The following is a 17270-nucleotide window of genomic DNA, read 5'->3' on the forward strand; positions in this document are numbered from 1 at the left end:
ACGCTCAGCATTTTAGCCCCTAATAATCTCAGTAGTTAAAAGGAGAAAWAATATTTTTCCATTCCCTAGCAATTCATGTGTTAACAGTTCAGAAGTTCATTTAATCTTTGCTTTAAAAACACACTCATTACATAAAATTTTTCCTCTTGAGAAGTATTTCAATTTATTAAATTTGACTAAAGTCATGCCAAATCTTGTATCTAGACAAGTTCCAAGGACCAAAACACTATCACTAATGTATCASACCACTTAAACACCTGAATTCAGCTCTCCCTACCTATATAACTCTTGTTGAGACACAGYAAAACCTAACATTTGTAAGTATAGAAATTGCACAAAATATTTCAAGTAAGTAAAACCCCCACAGGCATTTTTTTTAATTGATTCCACCTTGCTCAATAAATGATCAAATTAATTTTGTTACCTTGATTTGAAATCAAGTTTGAATCTTTTTACAAAACTTTCATCAGTCTGGGCTGCTGGATTACAGCACTTTCATAGGGTTTTTCTTTGCAATTGTTCCCGAAGTCTAGTCTAGTCTGTCTTGACAATAGAAACATGTATGACTCTGGTCTTCATTCCAAAATAAAAGGTCAGCCAAATGAACATAACATCATGTACATATAGGAGTACTGAACCAAATGACTTAGTTGTAAAAACTGACAGGGGTGCATTCTACAWGTTATTATCCCAACATAACCAGTTACGTAAAAAGTTTTTGAAGACCATTGAAGTAGCATATTTACTTTGGGAAAGTATGATTTTAAATATAGAAGGAAAGGGGTGTGCACGTATGTATGTTATTTTTGCCCTAACAAATACTAGTTGAGAAGTATTTATACAAATATATATACACACACACATATTTTTATATATATATATATAAATATATATATACACACACTTCTATACCATACTATTATATAAAGAGGCTGCCTGAGAAGGTACTTGAGAGGGCTGATGATACTGTGAAGGCAAGACACTAGAACAGATGAATAGCAATGAAATGACATCCATTAAAAAAAAATGAATATTCTACTCATTGAATGCAAGTTTAACATTATCTTTTTTTAGGAAGCATAATAACCTCAGTTTTATTGCACGAGTTTTCCTTCAGTTAATTTTTGGCAGGAAATTGAGTCTGACAAAACACAACAGAAGGATGAAAGAACACATTAGCTTTTATATAAATCAGAAGATATGCTCTAATATCACATCTCCCTGTGAAACTTGATCCTAAGCATCTGATTCCCAGTTCCAGAGCAGCTCAATCACTTTGGCAAAATGAAAAAGCCTCGTAACTTATAAGGCTGATGATTAGTACAGTAAAGATACAACCAACCACAGCTAAACAGATGTGAAATATCTCCAAATAACCAGAAATCTAAAAGAACAGGGAAGCAAAAGTAGCAGACTTCAAGATTTTATCTTACCCTGCAAGTTTACTAAATTAAGTGACAGTCTTGAAGATACAATTAGCATCAAGAYAGTATTTCTCTGATCAAAATACCCTTAGACTGAGTTTAACCTCTATTTACCTACTAAATGAGAACAGGTAGGTTATTCATGTGCCACTCTGCATAACTCACGACTAAGCTAAACAATATGCAGTTTCAGAGCATGTTGAAATTCTGTGCGATGAAGATGCCTAACGAAACTAATGCCTTTCTGAAAGTGATCCTTCACTGAAGCTTCTTTTGTACGTAGCATCCTACTTGACCTTTTAAAAATGCAAGATGTTTAATCAGAACTTTTACTCCTACTTATGCCCAGAGTAACGATCACTAATTATATGAGCAGCCCAGCTAGTTACCAAATAAAATTTTTCAGTTCCCATCAAGCTGTCACCACTCTTTGAAAACTCAAGTTCGCACAGGTTTCAGGTCAAGTTATTTTTGGGATAGAATCTATTYGGGCGTACCTTCAGTCTTGACAATGAAGTATTGTCTCATGCTATTCTTTATAAAATTCTAACACTATTTATACAACTTATTCTCCAAGTTTTACCAATGTGCATACTTTTCTGTATTTGCYGCACAGGTAGCTTCAAGAGCACAGACAAAATTAGTAAACTATCATAGTTGGAAGTAATCTTCATAAAGAAATACTGTATTTTCTACTATTTATTTTTGTCCACATTTATTTAGGAGTAAAACAAACAGCAAACATTACAGCAAGGGGAACACTCAGGCCCAGATTAAAAGAAAAGAAAGAAAGAAGAAAAAAAAAAAAGCCTGGATAGATCCTGAATTTAGGCACATTAAGATGGCTGACAAAATACACAGAAGAAGTGAAAGCCATGAAAAGTGTTTCAGCAAACTTTGTAAGTGCATTTCAGTATTTATTTAGATGTTTAAGCTCTCGCACTAGATTTTACAAGCTGGTGAACACTGGCAAAATTATTTCTCCCACAGAACTATAACCACACATTCCCAAGACAGTATAAATATATGGTTGAACTAACATTAATACACATCACCATTTTATCAATTACATAATAAAACAAATTATCAAGTATCCAAATATTAAGTTACGCAGCTTGAAAGGCATACAAAATATTACAGAGGTCTGCCCAAGTCATAGCAGAAACTCAAGGAGGAAAAACAAAAGAAAAAAAAAAAATCACACTTTCAACAAAGCAATAGTTGGTAAACAACTTTCAATAGGTACAGTAAAAGAAACTACAAGATTTTTCAGAAATTTTCTGATTAAGAATTTTTAGCTACAATAACAAAGCATTTCTACATTTTAAAAAAATATTTACTAAAGTAAAGGGCATATTCTATACTTCCTGCACAAGACAAAGGCAACATTTTACTAGAAATATTAAATAGCCCCTCCCAACCTTTTCAGGCCCTCTGTTAAGTTGCACATGAAGTGCCAACATTAATTTTACTGTAAGGCTTTTTGTCTGGAGACATTAAAGACTTGTGTGCTTCTGTACAATGTAAAAACATTTTCTACATGAATAACCGGAGTAATGATTTGTAAAATGGAGAGGTTCAGATAACAGAAAGATACAAATATTGGGGAAAAAAAGTTGCTGTAATTCATAGTATTTAAGAAAAAACAAAAACCAAAGACTGTGCAAATCCTGGTAACTCTAGTGCGATTGTGGGAGACAAAACATATAGTGAGCAGGCAAGACTATCTCTTAGAGGCCATATTCTTCAATATTGAAATGACTGTTAAAAAAAATAGTACGGTCCAGATAAGCTGGTAGTTCTTAAGTCATCAGAACTATGCTTGTTTACAAGGAAAAAAACACACAGATTATATGCTGGGTATTTTGGCACCTAATCTCTCTACAGATTGATCTATTTTAGTACCCCAATTTTTAGTAGTTGAAAGTAGATGGAAAGACTCAACAGCATGATTAAGATATTTGAACTGGTAAATTACGAACAAGGAGACTGTTCAGAAACAGGGTACAAGAAAAAACATTTACTGGTTCTCCAAACAGACAGATATTTGTCTTAACATACAAGTTGCATTTCTACCAAGCTTTTAGCCTATTGAATACCCTTAAGGAAGCTTCCTTTACTACTTAAAAATCAGACCCATGTCTTTGGCATGCAGTCTGCTTAATTCTAGTTTCCATTCTTTAATACCAAAGAAGCAGTATAGGCTGTTGGGCTTTACTGTATGCAACAATTATTTCGGTGACCATTGGAATCTTTAAAACGTAGACGCATCTTGGGGCGGTATTTCTCCAAGTACAGAAGTTGCTTGCTGTTAAAGGCTCCACGCCGCTTCCTGAATGAAGGGAAAATATTTTAAACGGAATATTCATCTACCGCATAGTGAAATAATGAACACTTTGTGGATTTTTTTTTTAATCAAGGTTGTAGCTAAAACAGGGCTAATAAATTTAATGTAAAAGTTTTATGCGCCAGGGAAAAGGTAGTAGCTTACTTTCATAAATACCTCCTTGAACTACATACTTAAAGGAGTACATGGCAATTTAGATTGTTTTATCATCTCGTATGTGCAAGCCAAGAAATTACATTTGCTATTTAGAAGGAACTGCAAAAGGAAACTGTAGAGTAGATTTGAGAAAATCTTTTCCTTAAAATAGCTTGAGTTATTCAATCCCTTAAATAATCATTAAGAAAGTACATAAATACTACAACTCTCAAGAAAGAATTTATCAGAAGTTGAGCTTCTTTTTGGTTTTACTCAAACCATGAGCCTGTGAAAGATGGGAAAATTTTTGCTGAGTTTTTGGAATACGTAACAGGCTGGTGTACACATAGACGTAGGAAGCCTGATACATGCAAGCAGAATTTAATTCCTTAAAGGCTTGGTAATTATGCAATATATATATATATTTTAATATAGTCTGTGTGAACTGCAATTTATTTAAAGTATAGTTGAAACCTGCAAGTTTCAGGCATTAAGGCTAAATTTTTTAGTCTAATCCTGCTTGCAAATGTTTACCAGAAAAATCTGAGGGAAGATTTTCCAGGTTTACTACCAGAAAAGGTCAGTAGAAACAGGCTGGCATAGTTTGAGCTAATAAACAGGAAAGGATTCACAAATGTGAATCAGTAAATTAGTTTAGCTAGCTAATAGGCAGAATTTAACTTTCAAAGGTGTTTGTCTCTCATATATGCATGTGGTTATGAAAGAAGATCCTGCAAATCTAACTAAAAGTTTGATTTTTATTGAACTTGTTCAGATAATTACCTATTGAGTTTTCACAGAAACAGGGAGTACCTGTCCCATAGGCCAAATCCTAAAACACTGACTGTACACAGTATATGTACTAAAAGTTTAGATACACAAGATGTACTAAATCTCCTATAAAAGGATAAAAAACAAGCTCAGCATTCAGAACTCCTACTAGTGGCCAAGTAYATGTCAAAGTGTTACATCTTGGGAATAACTTGATGTTAGCTTCCAACTTACTGCCTTATGAACTGCACTGCATCTTCATACTTCATTCCACATTCTATCAGTGCAAGGGCAACTAGGACTGGAGCCCTGGTGAAAAAGAAAATAGCTTCAGTTTAGCATTTGCCAGTGCATTCTCAGAAAAAAAAAAAAAAAAAAAAAAACAAGAACTTTTCTCAGTTGTCTTTTCTATCCTCCTCTCTGTCTCACCTTCTTCCCGAGGGGAGAGGCATCAAAAAAGAGATAAAAGGCTTTCCTACATGAATTAAGTCCTTATGCTAGTGTTTTCACAGCTACTCCCCTCGCTTAAAAGGTTTAAGGAAATTGACCTGATAAAGGCTGACCAGAGCTAATGTTCAGCTGATTTTAGGTATATGCGAGAACAACAGAAATAAAATCCCTTTTCTTYCTCCAAGAAGGACTTGGAATCCTCGTGGACAACAAGCTGACCATGAGCAATGTCCCCCTGTAGCAAAAGTAGCCAATGCTCTGCTGGGCTGCAACAGGAAGAGTGTTGCCAGCAGGTCGAGGGAGGTGATTCTCCTCCTCTTCTCAAGCCCTGCTGAGGCCACATCTGGAATACTGTGTCAAATTCTGGGCTCCTCAGTGCAAGAGAGACATGGAGCTACCGGAGAGAGTCCAGCGTAGGGCTATGAAGATGATCAGGGGACTGGAGCATCTCTCTCATGGGGAAAGGCTGCGAGAGCTGGCCTCTTAGCCCCRAGAAGAGAAGACTGAGAGGGGATCTTATCAATGTCCACAAATATCTGAAGAGAGGGTGTCAAGAGGATGGGACCAGATTCTTCAGTGGTGCCCAGCAACAGGCTGAGATGCAACGGATACAACCTGAAACACAGGAACATCCATCTGAACATAAGGAAAGCTTTTTTCCTCTGAGGGTGACTCAGCCCTGGAACAGGTTGCCCAGAGAGGGGTTGTAGAATCTCCATCCTTGGAGATATTTGCACGTGGGTTTCTATTCCCACAGACTAGGCCCTCATTAGAAATAAAGAGCAGAAATCAGAAGAGAGTTCAGCTCCAAAAACTAGTGTGTCCTCAAAACCACTGTCACAAGTCATTATAATAGATGCAGTTTCCTCTCCAAAGGGGATTAAGGTACATCCTTGCTTGTCATAGCATTCTTCAGCTGACAGAACACTGATACTTAGCTTGAAACTGACAAAATTCAAATAGGTTAGTACGATTTGTGGCAAAAACAAAATAAAACCCCACTACATTCCAGCAAAAGTCTTGTGCATCTAGTAACAAGTTTAATAAAATGGTTCTGTATGTTCAGGGATGAACACAAGACTTACATGAAAAAAGCTAAGTACTTTGTTCTGTTCAACTACTTGAGTGCCAAGTTTTGAGAATAACAGACAGATACCACTGCATTCTGCTGTTCAATACTCTCCTAAGCAGCAGAAAGAAAAGAACTTGTTTTGGTGTCATTCACTATTACAGTCAACTSTGTTGTGTGTGAAGCCACAATATAAATGGTGAATAAGCCAAGCTTACAGACAGCAACAACAGACCAGACACCTTCATTTTATGTTGGAAATGATGAAACCTGTTACTGAAACATTGTGACTACTCTTTGGACAGTTTCTGGGTATTCTAGAACTGCAACAAAAAAAAAACCCACTGTGCCTTCACAAGTTCTGGAATAGTATTCATAACAGCAGTGGACAGGGGTAGCAGTGTTCAGAGGATAATGTTATCTATACAAATTTCAAGGCCCAGTGCTAGAACTGAGAGACAGGAATAGTGCTTTAGGACTCTAGAAAATTTCCCATTCTCCAAACAGCCAGTGGRTAAAAGTTGCTCCTAATGTGCCAACACACTTCACTTGCTCTTGGATAATAGCAATAATCCCTTTGTTACGAAGGAGTTGGCAATACTGCTGAAATAGGGAGGGAAGAGGAAAAGTAAAGGTGAGAGTCACTTAAAAAACACTAATGACTAAAAACAATGGGACTGTCACCAACATTCTTGGTATTAGGAATATATTTCCATACTTCATTCAGTAAGTTATTATTTGACAAGTGTGACTGACTGTCAGAGTAAAAACAGATTATGCTATTCCTGTCAGCTGATCAACTTCTAAATGGGAGGGCATTCCAATACTAGACTTGTGACTGCTATACATTTCCCTCAGATAAACTTTCATACTAAACCTTAACAAGTCTGACCAGGGGTGCTGATTTGACAGACCTTAAAACTTCACCCACCTTCCAAGACCAGCAACACAGTGTACAGCAATACAACAACCAGGCTCTTCACGAAATTTAACTTTAAGAAGGTTTAGCCAATCATCAACAATCTGGTTAGATGGTGGAGCACCGTCATCAAAGGGCCAGTCCTGGAATAAAAAGGGTTTTTTATGACATTTACATGCCTAAATAGACAGAACTCTTACTATTGTGTGCATACGTTTAGTAGTATTTGGGATACATTACTTTCATCCACTTTTCATTGAGCAGATGCTCTTGCTCAATTTCTGACAGAAAAAAAAAAAAAAAAAAAAAAAAAAAAAAGAAAGCAAAAAAAAAAGAAAAAAAAAAAAAAAAATAACACAAAAAAAAAAAAAAAAAAGAAAGCAAAAGCTGTACAGACCTACTTATCARGTACTGGAATGTACTTACAGAATTAAGAAAGTGAAATTCTTAAGGTAGTGTCTAGGGGATTATTTTTTACTCTGCTTCTACACAGCTTACCAAAACCTGAATGCCTTCTTTTTCCACCGGAGCAGTGTCGTAAGTGGCCTCACACACTCTTACCACTGTGGTAACGCCATACTTCTTAAGTTCCTAAGAAGCAAAAACAAATGATTTATAGTAAACTGACTACATGCACCATTCAATTTTCTCAACAGGTTAGCTTATTAAGTGACTCCAAAAGTTTCAGAGATACTCACACAAATGCTTTTCACCTTGTGAAGAATACAAAAGATTAAATACCAGCACACTACTGTGTGYGCTAATATCGGATACCTTTAAGTTCTTTTTCACACATATCTGAAGATTATTTTTCTTTATAATTTTGGCAATATAAAGCTAGTAAAGTCCCAGACTTGAGCAAATACCGCTTGTTTTGGATCGGACTTCAACAGATACTTTTAAGTACTGATGAATTAAGTCTATTTTCAATAGTTCTTTTCTCTTTTTCTCTTAGGAATGGTTGAGTGTCCCACAAAGCTATACACTTCACTAAAGGCATTCTGAGTGTGGTTGAAGTTTTCCCCTTCTCTCACTCTTCTTACAACCACAGATTTGTTACTAACACTTCTTACTGCTTAGTATTAGGAGTACAGGACAATCAAGGATTTTAGTTTCTGGGTCTTCACAATCAGAGGACAAGAAGTTTAGCTTTCCATTTCGCTATTAAGCTTCATTTATGAAAAAGCAGGGCAATCGCTCTTCAATCTCCCTGGAATGACTTATCATTCACACTTTTAACTATTAAAGTAATGACTGAATTTTAACCTGCGCATACTTTATTCAGCTGCAAGTATAAAACCAAGTGAGGTTAACTCACCATGCTTCTTGTAAATTAGCCTACACTGAATGCACATATAATGCAGAAGTATAATAATATTATCACTTGAAACCTAGTGGGTGAGAGACTGCATTGCAAAGTCAAAACCTAGCAGACCCCAGTCTTTCATAAGAGACTAATATTGATGTGCATACACACACCTTCAAGTGTACTTGTTACCTCAAACACACTAGATGCAAGGTTTAGATAGGAAATTCAGATACAGAAACATATGCCAAGCAACATGACTTCAGTCAGAAAATGTGATTTCAGCATATACTGAAATACTTGAAAAAACTTTAGCAAAGCTAGCTCTAGATGCAGAGTCAAATTTCAGTCCAGTAGATACTTTGACACTCTTAACAGATTCTCTTAAGCTACACTAGAACCATATTCTGTTAATATAAAAAGGATATAGACAGTGAACAAACACTGCAATCCTATTTTTACTGCTAAGGTTGTGGTCTACAACGCACACTGAATTATTCCTTTTTAATCACTACTCCAATAGTGACAATGAAATGTTACACTGCTTTAGATGAATCTAAACTTCTTACTACTAATAGATCTCAGTATTGTTCTACATATTGCTAAACTCTGCCAGATTCCTCCTTCAGTCCTAAAATTGTTTACTGGCAACAACGTTATTATTTCTGTACTTCACTTTGAAATATGTGTGTTGATGAAGGCGAAAGTCTATCTAAATAGATTTTTTGATAGCTCTTTACAGCCTGGCATGACTATTTGAAAAGTCAATACATAAGCAGTCGCAGTAGCTCTTCATACAGGTTTGAGAGTTGCATCAATTAATAAAGAAAATTGTTAATAAAATGCATTGTTCAGGAATAGAAAATACGTCAATAAGAATTCTGTTCTGACCTTACCTCGATAAATTTGTTTAAGGTTGCATTGGTTGGATTGTGTGTGATTAGGAATCTCATGTTCTTGTAGGTGATTTCCACAGGAGCTGGGCGGTTCATTCGGGCCATATTAATTTAGTTAAACATGCAACAAGATTATGAAAAGATTCAAAAAAAATTAATATAGAAGTGATGTAGAGAAACTGAAGTCTACTTCACTATACTCCACTTGAAATTCTCAGTGCTTGGAAGTATGAAGTTGGGAGCGATGGGAAATGAAATGAACCTCCTAACAAGAAGCAGCAATTCTTCAATCCAGTAATACTGAGGCAAAAGAAAGGCAGTGCACTGAGGTTTACCCCATCCAGGTCTGAATTCTTGTGTTAAATGCTCTGCCAATTTCAATTCAATACTTCTTATCCTGGTCAACCACTCTTAGGGGGGCTTCTTGGTGGAGTAGTAATGAATTTCTACAGTTCACTTGTCTGCATAGAGGTCGTGCTGTGCCTGGCAGTAGTCTCCACTGCCCTTCAGAAACTCCATAAATGTGTGACCAAGAACACCACAGAACTGCTGTAAAGAGAGGGGGAGGGGAGGGRAAAAAAAGTGAGAATAAGTGAAGTAAGGTTATTTTGAAGACTCTGAGCATTATAAAAAGAACTGAAAGCACAGAGACTTAAGTAGCATCACACATCTATTTTTCAATGTAAGAATTAGTGTTGCATAAGAATCCTGCTATCTTTCTTGGCAAGAATTATTTGCAAGTAAATACGCTTACTTAATACAAGGTTTCCATACATGGGTAGTTTTAATACCAGTAACTTAAATGTATTAAAATACCAACTCAAGTATGCTAACATAGAGCAAAAAGATCATGCTTTTAAAACCAGTATTTATACAACGCACATCCTTTCTAGGATATCCACAAATGTGTGTTTTCCATTCTGAATTGAAAGACACATTACAACAGCTACTGAAGTGGCAATAACTTTTAAGCAGTCCCAAACAAGCAACAGTAAGATTCCAAGCATATTAAGGCTAAGTATTAGACAATTTCTAGTCTTTAAAAAACAAAACTACCAATCTCCAGCCTTTAAGGCATGCTACTTAATTTTCATGAAAGCATCACTAATTCACATACAGAAGAGCCAGTTTAAAAAAAAAAAAAGAAGAAGAAGAAGAAAAGAAAAAGCACCTAAATTGACTAGTTTCAAATGGAAAGTCTTCAAAGCAAGTATACAAGATGTTTTCAGGAACCCCAGCTTGTAACAAGCAAATGCAAAATCTTTAAGTGACAAAACAAAATAATGTGAGCTTTTTAAATACGCTTAGAGACTTTCAAGGCACACAGATTTCTAACTAGCACAGATTTCACACACAAAAAGCTGAAGATATATATTCACTTGTCGTATTTGTTTTCTTCTACCTTTATCTGCCTTTCCCCACCATCACTTTTTAACTGGGCCAAAGTAGTAGTGACATTCTAGCTAAAGATATACAGACAATTTATTGCATAGGTTATTCTTCCCCAGGGGAGCTGTTATTTTGCTATGGTTAAGTTTACACATAARCTTATTGCAAGACAAAGTCATACAATAGATAGCTGATTAACTACTTTGAATTGTATTCATTTATAGATGCTGCTAAGTAAACAATCCAAAAACATATGCTTTTAAAAATTTTATGGAACATTATGGCACAGAAGTTAATTTTGTGCCCGGCCACAGTATTAATGCTGCTGACAATATCTAGAAGGTCCTGTCTACCCAGGAAACACAAAGGGGTGACAAGAGAAGGTTGTTTCTGAAAAAGACACAAGCTGAACCAGGAACGCACTGAATATACTTAGGTACTGGACAGTAACATCACTGATCCTACAACTTTTTGGCAGAAGACTGATTTGTGTTGTCCAGTCAACTCTAAGAGTAGGAAGAAATCCATCTATCTCCATGCCCAAAGAAGATACTGCCCAAGATACTTTGGAAACAGATTATTCAAAACATACAATGCTACCAAACTGCTACTGCAAACTTACTCTTTTATCTATTTATTTATTTTGCGAGCAAGGAGACAGTRACATAATTTTTTAGCTTCATATATCCAGTTTCTACCAAACAGAAGCTGTTATCAACATTGCAGCCTCAATGCTCAGATTTTTTTTTTTTAATCACGAACTAAATCCATGTATGCATCTCTCTAATCATGGCAAATGTATGTGAGAAAATAAGGAGAAGAGACAATATCTCAGTGCTCTGCCTAAAATTTTTATTTCAAAGAACTAGGAAGGAACCAGGCTGTACAGAATAGCTTCCCAACCACAAGAAAACAAATTCAAAAGATCAGGTTCTAAAGAATACTGTACAATATCCTAATGTCTTTTCCAAAGGGCAGGAAAAACCAAAGCTACATGTGACTCAGTCATGGCTGCTAATTTCTTTCTAGGATTTGCAGTCAGATCAAGGCCTCATTGCAGACACTAAACTGTATACAGGACTACAATGAACCTACCTAGTAACAACTATTAGTATGTTGTGACCTCTGCTTAAYGCTAACAGCTTAATTGTTTAGTTTTCTGGGAGATACCTTAGCAGATCAGATATCCTGAAAGTACTTTTGCAGATGTTTACAAGGGGCCCCTTCCAGAAACGCCAGGAAGCCCAGTTTGAAAGCAAGAGATACGAACAAAGGGTATTGTGAAAGGTGCATTAACAACAATAAAGTTAGTGTCCACACATGGAAGAGTGACTAGTTGAAGCCATAGTTGGTATCCATCTTTTTCACTTTCAAAACTGCAGAAGAGGAATAATAAATAYAATGCATGAATTCTTAAAGTGAACTGCATTTTAAAGAATTGCAGCAACATTTCATGTTTTCGACAATCTTGCTCCATTCGTAAGGCCAGAGAAGAGGAAGTTCTAGTAACAGGGAAAATAAACATTTAAAGATGCACCTTAATTATAGGCGTGGATTACACCACCACTCACCGCTAACTAGCGTGGAGAATAAGTTAGCAAAAGAGTGGCAGACAAAGTTCTTAGGAGGTCTTTACATACACTTTGTTACCACTATAGAGGTATTGCCACTAACTTTTTTTTTTTTGCAAGTAGCTGGCCGCTTCAGCTGTTACTTGTGATCATCTGGAGCTCTCACTGTCCCTTATTAAATTACAAGCATGAAAAAAAGGAGAAAGAATGATCCTCTGAAGAGTCAAAGAACAGCACAGTAACAGAAACCAAGAGATTCTTAGAATCATTATACRACATACCAGCTACACCACAGCAAAGAAGGGTAGAAGTGGTTAAGACTAAAACAAAACAAAACAAAAAAACCCCTCAAAATCTAGAATCATACCTAAAAAGTCTGTCTAAAATACAGAGTGAGAAAAACTCAACAGGGCTTACTTAGAGTTACTTTCAATTTGTTTAAGAAGCAGAATAGCAAAAAGGTACAGGACAGCTTTTGGTACATAGAGTCTTCATGCATCTTTTCTCATGCACCAATAGACCTCACGTTTATCTCCTAAAACTCTAGGAGGAATCATAGCTGGCCCTTCCCTCTAGCAGAGGATAAAGAAGAGAGGCTGTCAGAAATAGAAGTAAAAAAGGATGAAACTGAGCTCAAGAAGATTATGAGATTGAACTAGGTCACTAGGGTAAAAGAAAAGGCTTTAAAGTCTGCAAGATGGATAACTTTAAGGGCAAATGACTGCAGAATAATTGGGAACAGTTAACATGAACCCATTCTGGGTCAGGTCAGAAGTAAAAAAGTCCAGATTCATCCAGTCTTGTATGTAGACTGCCATTTCTGCCCTTAGCATGTTGTACTCGGTATGACACCAGATAAACACATCATGGGGTAAAGATAAGAGTAGACAGAAGAGCATTAGTTAAGTACTTAACTCCTACTTTTAAAGGACGATATTAATCCCATCTAGAAACTGGGTTCACAATTCAAATTATTATACAGAATTGATGCAAGTATATTACATAATGTCAGGTTTGAGTTCTATGTACAATTAACCCCTATAAATGAATCAATTTCTTTAATACTAGCTTAGCAGTTAGCAATTAGACACATCAGCACCTTACTAATTCACACAACTAAAGACCTAACCAAGCATGCATTTCAGTCTCACTGTTTGCCTTGGCAACAGCTGCTGCCACATTATAAAGGGGGAAAGCTCACATTTTCCTTTGATGAGAATGCCTCTCTTCATCGTTATTAGTGAGAAAGAATATGTAAACCAATCTGCAGCATAGTAACAAATTGTACTGTCCTATAACTGTTTTGCCTAGTTTAGTTTCTGGAAAAGTTATATCTGAAACCAAGAGTTTTCAAAATTTATTTGTACTAACTGTGATGCTTAAAGACTTTTAGGTCTCCTGAAAGACTTAAGTCTCCTGAAAGGAGACAATTACTTGAGAAGTTTCAACTCATCTCCCCCCAAAAAGATAAAAAGGCAATCCAAAGAGTTTTGTCTCAAGAGATGCYGTTTCAGAATTCTTCTTTCACAAATCAAGTGAAAATTAAAGACAACAAGTATATTAGCATGCTATTTGGGTTATAATATTACACCACAGTACAAGGTTTCACAACTCTTCAGCAGAAAGGCCTGGAAGGGAAGACATCAGGTATAGAAATACTGCTGTAGTAATTAAGACCAGCTTCTGCTTAGGGAGAACTTGAATGACTTAAGTGACTTTCAAGAGGCTTGAAAGTGCAATTTTGAGATTACTGAATTTTTCAGATAGTTAAATATTTGGTAGGTGGGCTATTGAAAAAGTCAAGACTTGACAGCACACAAAAGCTGTGTCCGATCAAGTGGATTATCACACGCACAAATTCATACCATTATATATAMGTTTCTGTAATGGATTATCACCAACTAATCATCTACGTCATCAATTTGGGTCCAGCAAGTTTTTTTCCATTTCAAAGCAAGTTTTCCTTGAAGAAATCTAACACTGAAAGTTTTAGAGACACAAGTAGCAGCTTTATTCAAGCAAGAAGACATCTTAAAGCTTTTTCTTTTTCCCCCTCCACCTCCTTTTCTTCTTTCTTTTTTTTTTGTTTTGTTTTTGTTTTTTTTTTAAAAATCATGCCTTTCTCTAGGACAAGAATCTAAAGTATTTGTCTTCACTGACAAGTAGATTGAAACACGTTATTTCTGCTTTTGAAACAGTCACTCATGTCTGGCAAAAGACCACTTACAAAAGAGATGCATTAGATCTTTCCCTTACACAAACTGGCAACAAAGTATAACATTATTGCCTGCTGTTACTGTTCTGTTCTTAGCTTGGCAGCATCTTAAAAAGTATGCAAATGTAAGTGTTTATTTACATAGTTACCTGACATTTCATTCCACCTTAAGATGATCTATAACTGGCCCAGTTGCTCAATCCATCTGCTCATAGACCCAGAATATTTATATCCAGAATCAACTATTTGGSCTCACCCTTAGTAACTGAAAGCTCTGAATCAAAAAGTAGAAAACTATACTCATTTGTGGGCACCGCCAAATTGTAAGTTCTTCATTCTAACTTGATTTCTCTCACTATCTAAGTGACTTTCACTATGCAAGGCCTAACAATGACTGCCAGGCAGGGGAAGGAGGGAGGAAGTAAGTGGTACAAACTGCTGAGATGTCATTCATTACTGTTGAGCTCTACTGAAGGTTCATTAGGTATCGTTGAAAAAGATTAATCTCCTATATATAAGATACAAGAATGCTTGTATGATTGTCTCAATAGTGATACCTACCTATGTTTTAAATTAGAGAAAGTGGCCCATGGCCTAGAAAAAACTCAAACAAACAAAAACCAGAAATAAACAAAACAAAACCCACAAAAACCCAAATATCATAAATAAGAGATTCCGAAGTCTACAATAGATGTGTTGTAAAGTAGTCTGAAGAAAAGATGTTCTTGTAGCTAAAGTATGCAGTCCAGGAAAAGAAATGGAACACATTATCACAAAACTTCCTGTATAATAACTGAGTGCAGCTTCCACAGATGCTGAAACTAAGGCCCTATGTCAGACCATCTTTCTAGTTCTCTTACTTGCACCTCGAAGAAACATGTGCACGCAAACAAACTAAATGCTTAACAGACAATGGAGAAATAAAGACATCACAGAAACTATTCCCCTCTGCCTCATCTGAGGTATCCCCCTTTCAAAGTTTCTGAAAGCAAGGAATYTCAAAATGACGTAACATTGCTGTTAAATTCAATAGCAAGCTATGTAACTCCTGTACATTTTAAGGAGGACGTAAAAAAAAATTATGATATATATGCAGAGAAAGTCATTGTTGTATTTTATTACTCTAAGATAAGATACGGACTACTAAACAATACATTGTGTTTGTTAAGAAAGACACATGGGGTTTTGGATCTAATTTTAACACGTATTCAAAACTGAGTTTTAGTATATGTATTTTAAATAGAAGGTGACAACCTACTACTAGTTTAGAATTCAGCAACAACTCAAACTCCCTGATCAAGGTACTTTCCAGGGTAAGTGGTCACTTTCAGTCAGCCTACACACTGGGATAAATCCAGAATTCTTACGTGGCATATATTCAGTTAAAACATGAAAGCTTCTACAATATAAAGGGGAGAATTTAGCCTTAGTAGATGAGATCTACTTATTTACTGTCTTACTGACAAATTTGTCTTCCCTGAGACAAAGGCAACTTTCTCGCTAGGCCTTTGCTACACCAGCTACTCATTTTTCTTTTTCACTCTCACATTTCCTCCCATCTACATGTGATTTCTATATTGTTGCCTTGACATTTTTGCTCCAGAACAATCCTGTCCCTTTAAGACTTCATTTCAAAACCCTTTTCTGTTCCATCAATGCAACAATAAGGGCTGACATTTAAGCGTCATCTACAGGTTTAGGTTTGACAATCTAATGAGACTAAAAGGAGAGAGGGTTCCTATTTCTGAGTCACCGTTTTGGACTCTCTGCAGATGCAGGTAGACATATTGGAAAGTTGTCTCCAGCAGCAATAAGAAAAAAGAATCACACAATGCCTAAGCCACAAAGGCTGCATACTTGTTAGCTTGTGATATCTGCAATTGTGATATCTGCAATTTATTTAGCTGGCTACCTGACAGTTATTGAGGTCTGTGTGCAACTGTCATCAATCATACTTTCTACTATAACTATGTGATAGTTACTTCACTTTGACAACTTCTTGTCTTTCTTCTATCAGCAACAAACATACTTCTTGTGTGCTTTAATACCAGCACAGAGTGCATAGTTTGAGACATTAGCCAACAGAGATAAAAGGCAAAAATAAAACAGAATATGCGAGAAAAGCGAAATTTCTCATGTTAAACTACAACCCCTTTTTAGAAGGAAATGATGAAAGCTCTTGTAAGGACAGAAGACAAGGCCTTAAAAGCAGCTTCTGTCAGCCTAGATATCTGCTTGTATTCATCCGCTTGTCGAAGGCAGGCTCTTGCAAAAAAAAAAAAAAAAAAAATCGACTTTAACGTCTACGCAAACGACTCCTCTGCAGACTTTTCTTCCCACCGAAGAATCGTCTAAAAACCCAGTCTGAAGACCGGCCGCATGCGCTCGCACGGCCACATCCCCCCTCCCTCCCCTTTCCTGCTCCCGAAAAGGAGCCACGTACTAAGCCTCAGCGGGTCCGAGGCCCTGCGCGGATGCAGCGCAGACAAAGGAAGCCGTTCTGCCGCTTGCGCCCTCTCCTCGCTGGCGGTTCCCCACGTGCCTCGGGAGAGAGCGGGGCGGACGGGGGGGAACGGGAGGCGGGCCGGGGCCGGGGCCGGGGCCGCGGCGAGCCCGCGCCACCGCGCCATGCCGCCAGCCGCGCCTTCCCCCGCCCCTCGGCGATGATTCAGTCTCCGGCCCTCTGCGCCGCCACCTGCGTGGCGCGTCGGCCGCCCACGGACAAGTCTCGGCTTGCCCCGCGCCCCAGCCGCCCGCAGCCCCCGGCCGCTCGTCCCG

General features: G+C 37.1%; 2 protein-coding genes across 2 annotated transcripts in view; both read right to left on the reverse strand.

The window, feature by feature from the left end:
- Window positions 1–2122: 2122 nt before the first annotated feature.
- On the reverse strand, window positions 2123–9422 carry PTP4A1 (protein tyrosine phosphatase 4A1). Its single transcript, XM_085324907.1, has 5 exons — window positions 9318–9422; window positions 7614–7706; window positions 7128–7258; window positions 4912–4986; window positions 2123–3756 (listed from the first exon to the last, which is right to left on the reverse strand). The coding sequence occupies exons 1-5, from the start codon at window positions 9420–9422 to the stop codon at window positions 3639–3641; spliced, it is 522 nt and encodes a 173-aa protein (XP_085181033.1). The 3' UTR covers window positions 2123–3638.
- Window positions 9423–9767: 345 nt separating this feature from the next.
- LOC146584360 (uncharacterized) overlaps window positions 9768–17270 on the reverse strand; it is an 8439-nt gene continuing 936 nt past the window's right edge. Inside the window, exon 2 of the mRNA XM_085324908.1 lies at window positions 9768–9866. Within this exon, the coding sequence (XP_085181034.1) occupies window positions 9771–9866 (96 nt within the window). The 3' untranslated portion in view covers window positions 9768–9770. The remainder of the gene's footprint in view (window positions 9867–17270) is intronic.

The sequence above is a fragment of the Rhea americana genome, unplaced genomic scaffold, assembly GCF_003343005.1.
Source record: "Rhea americana isolate MKP2758 unplaced genomic scaffold, rheAme1 scaffold_94, whole genome shotgun sequence".
In the NCBI taxonomy this organism is placed as follows: domain Eukaryota; kingdom Metazoa; phylum Chordata; class Aves; order Rheiformes; family Rheidae; genus Rhea; species Rhea americana.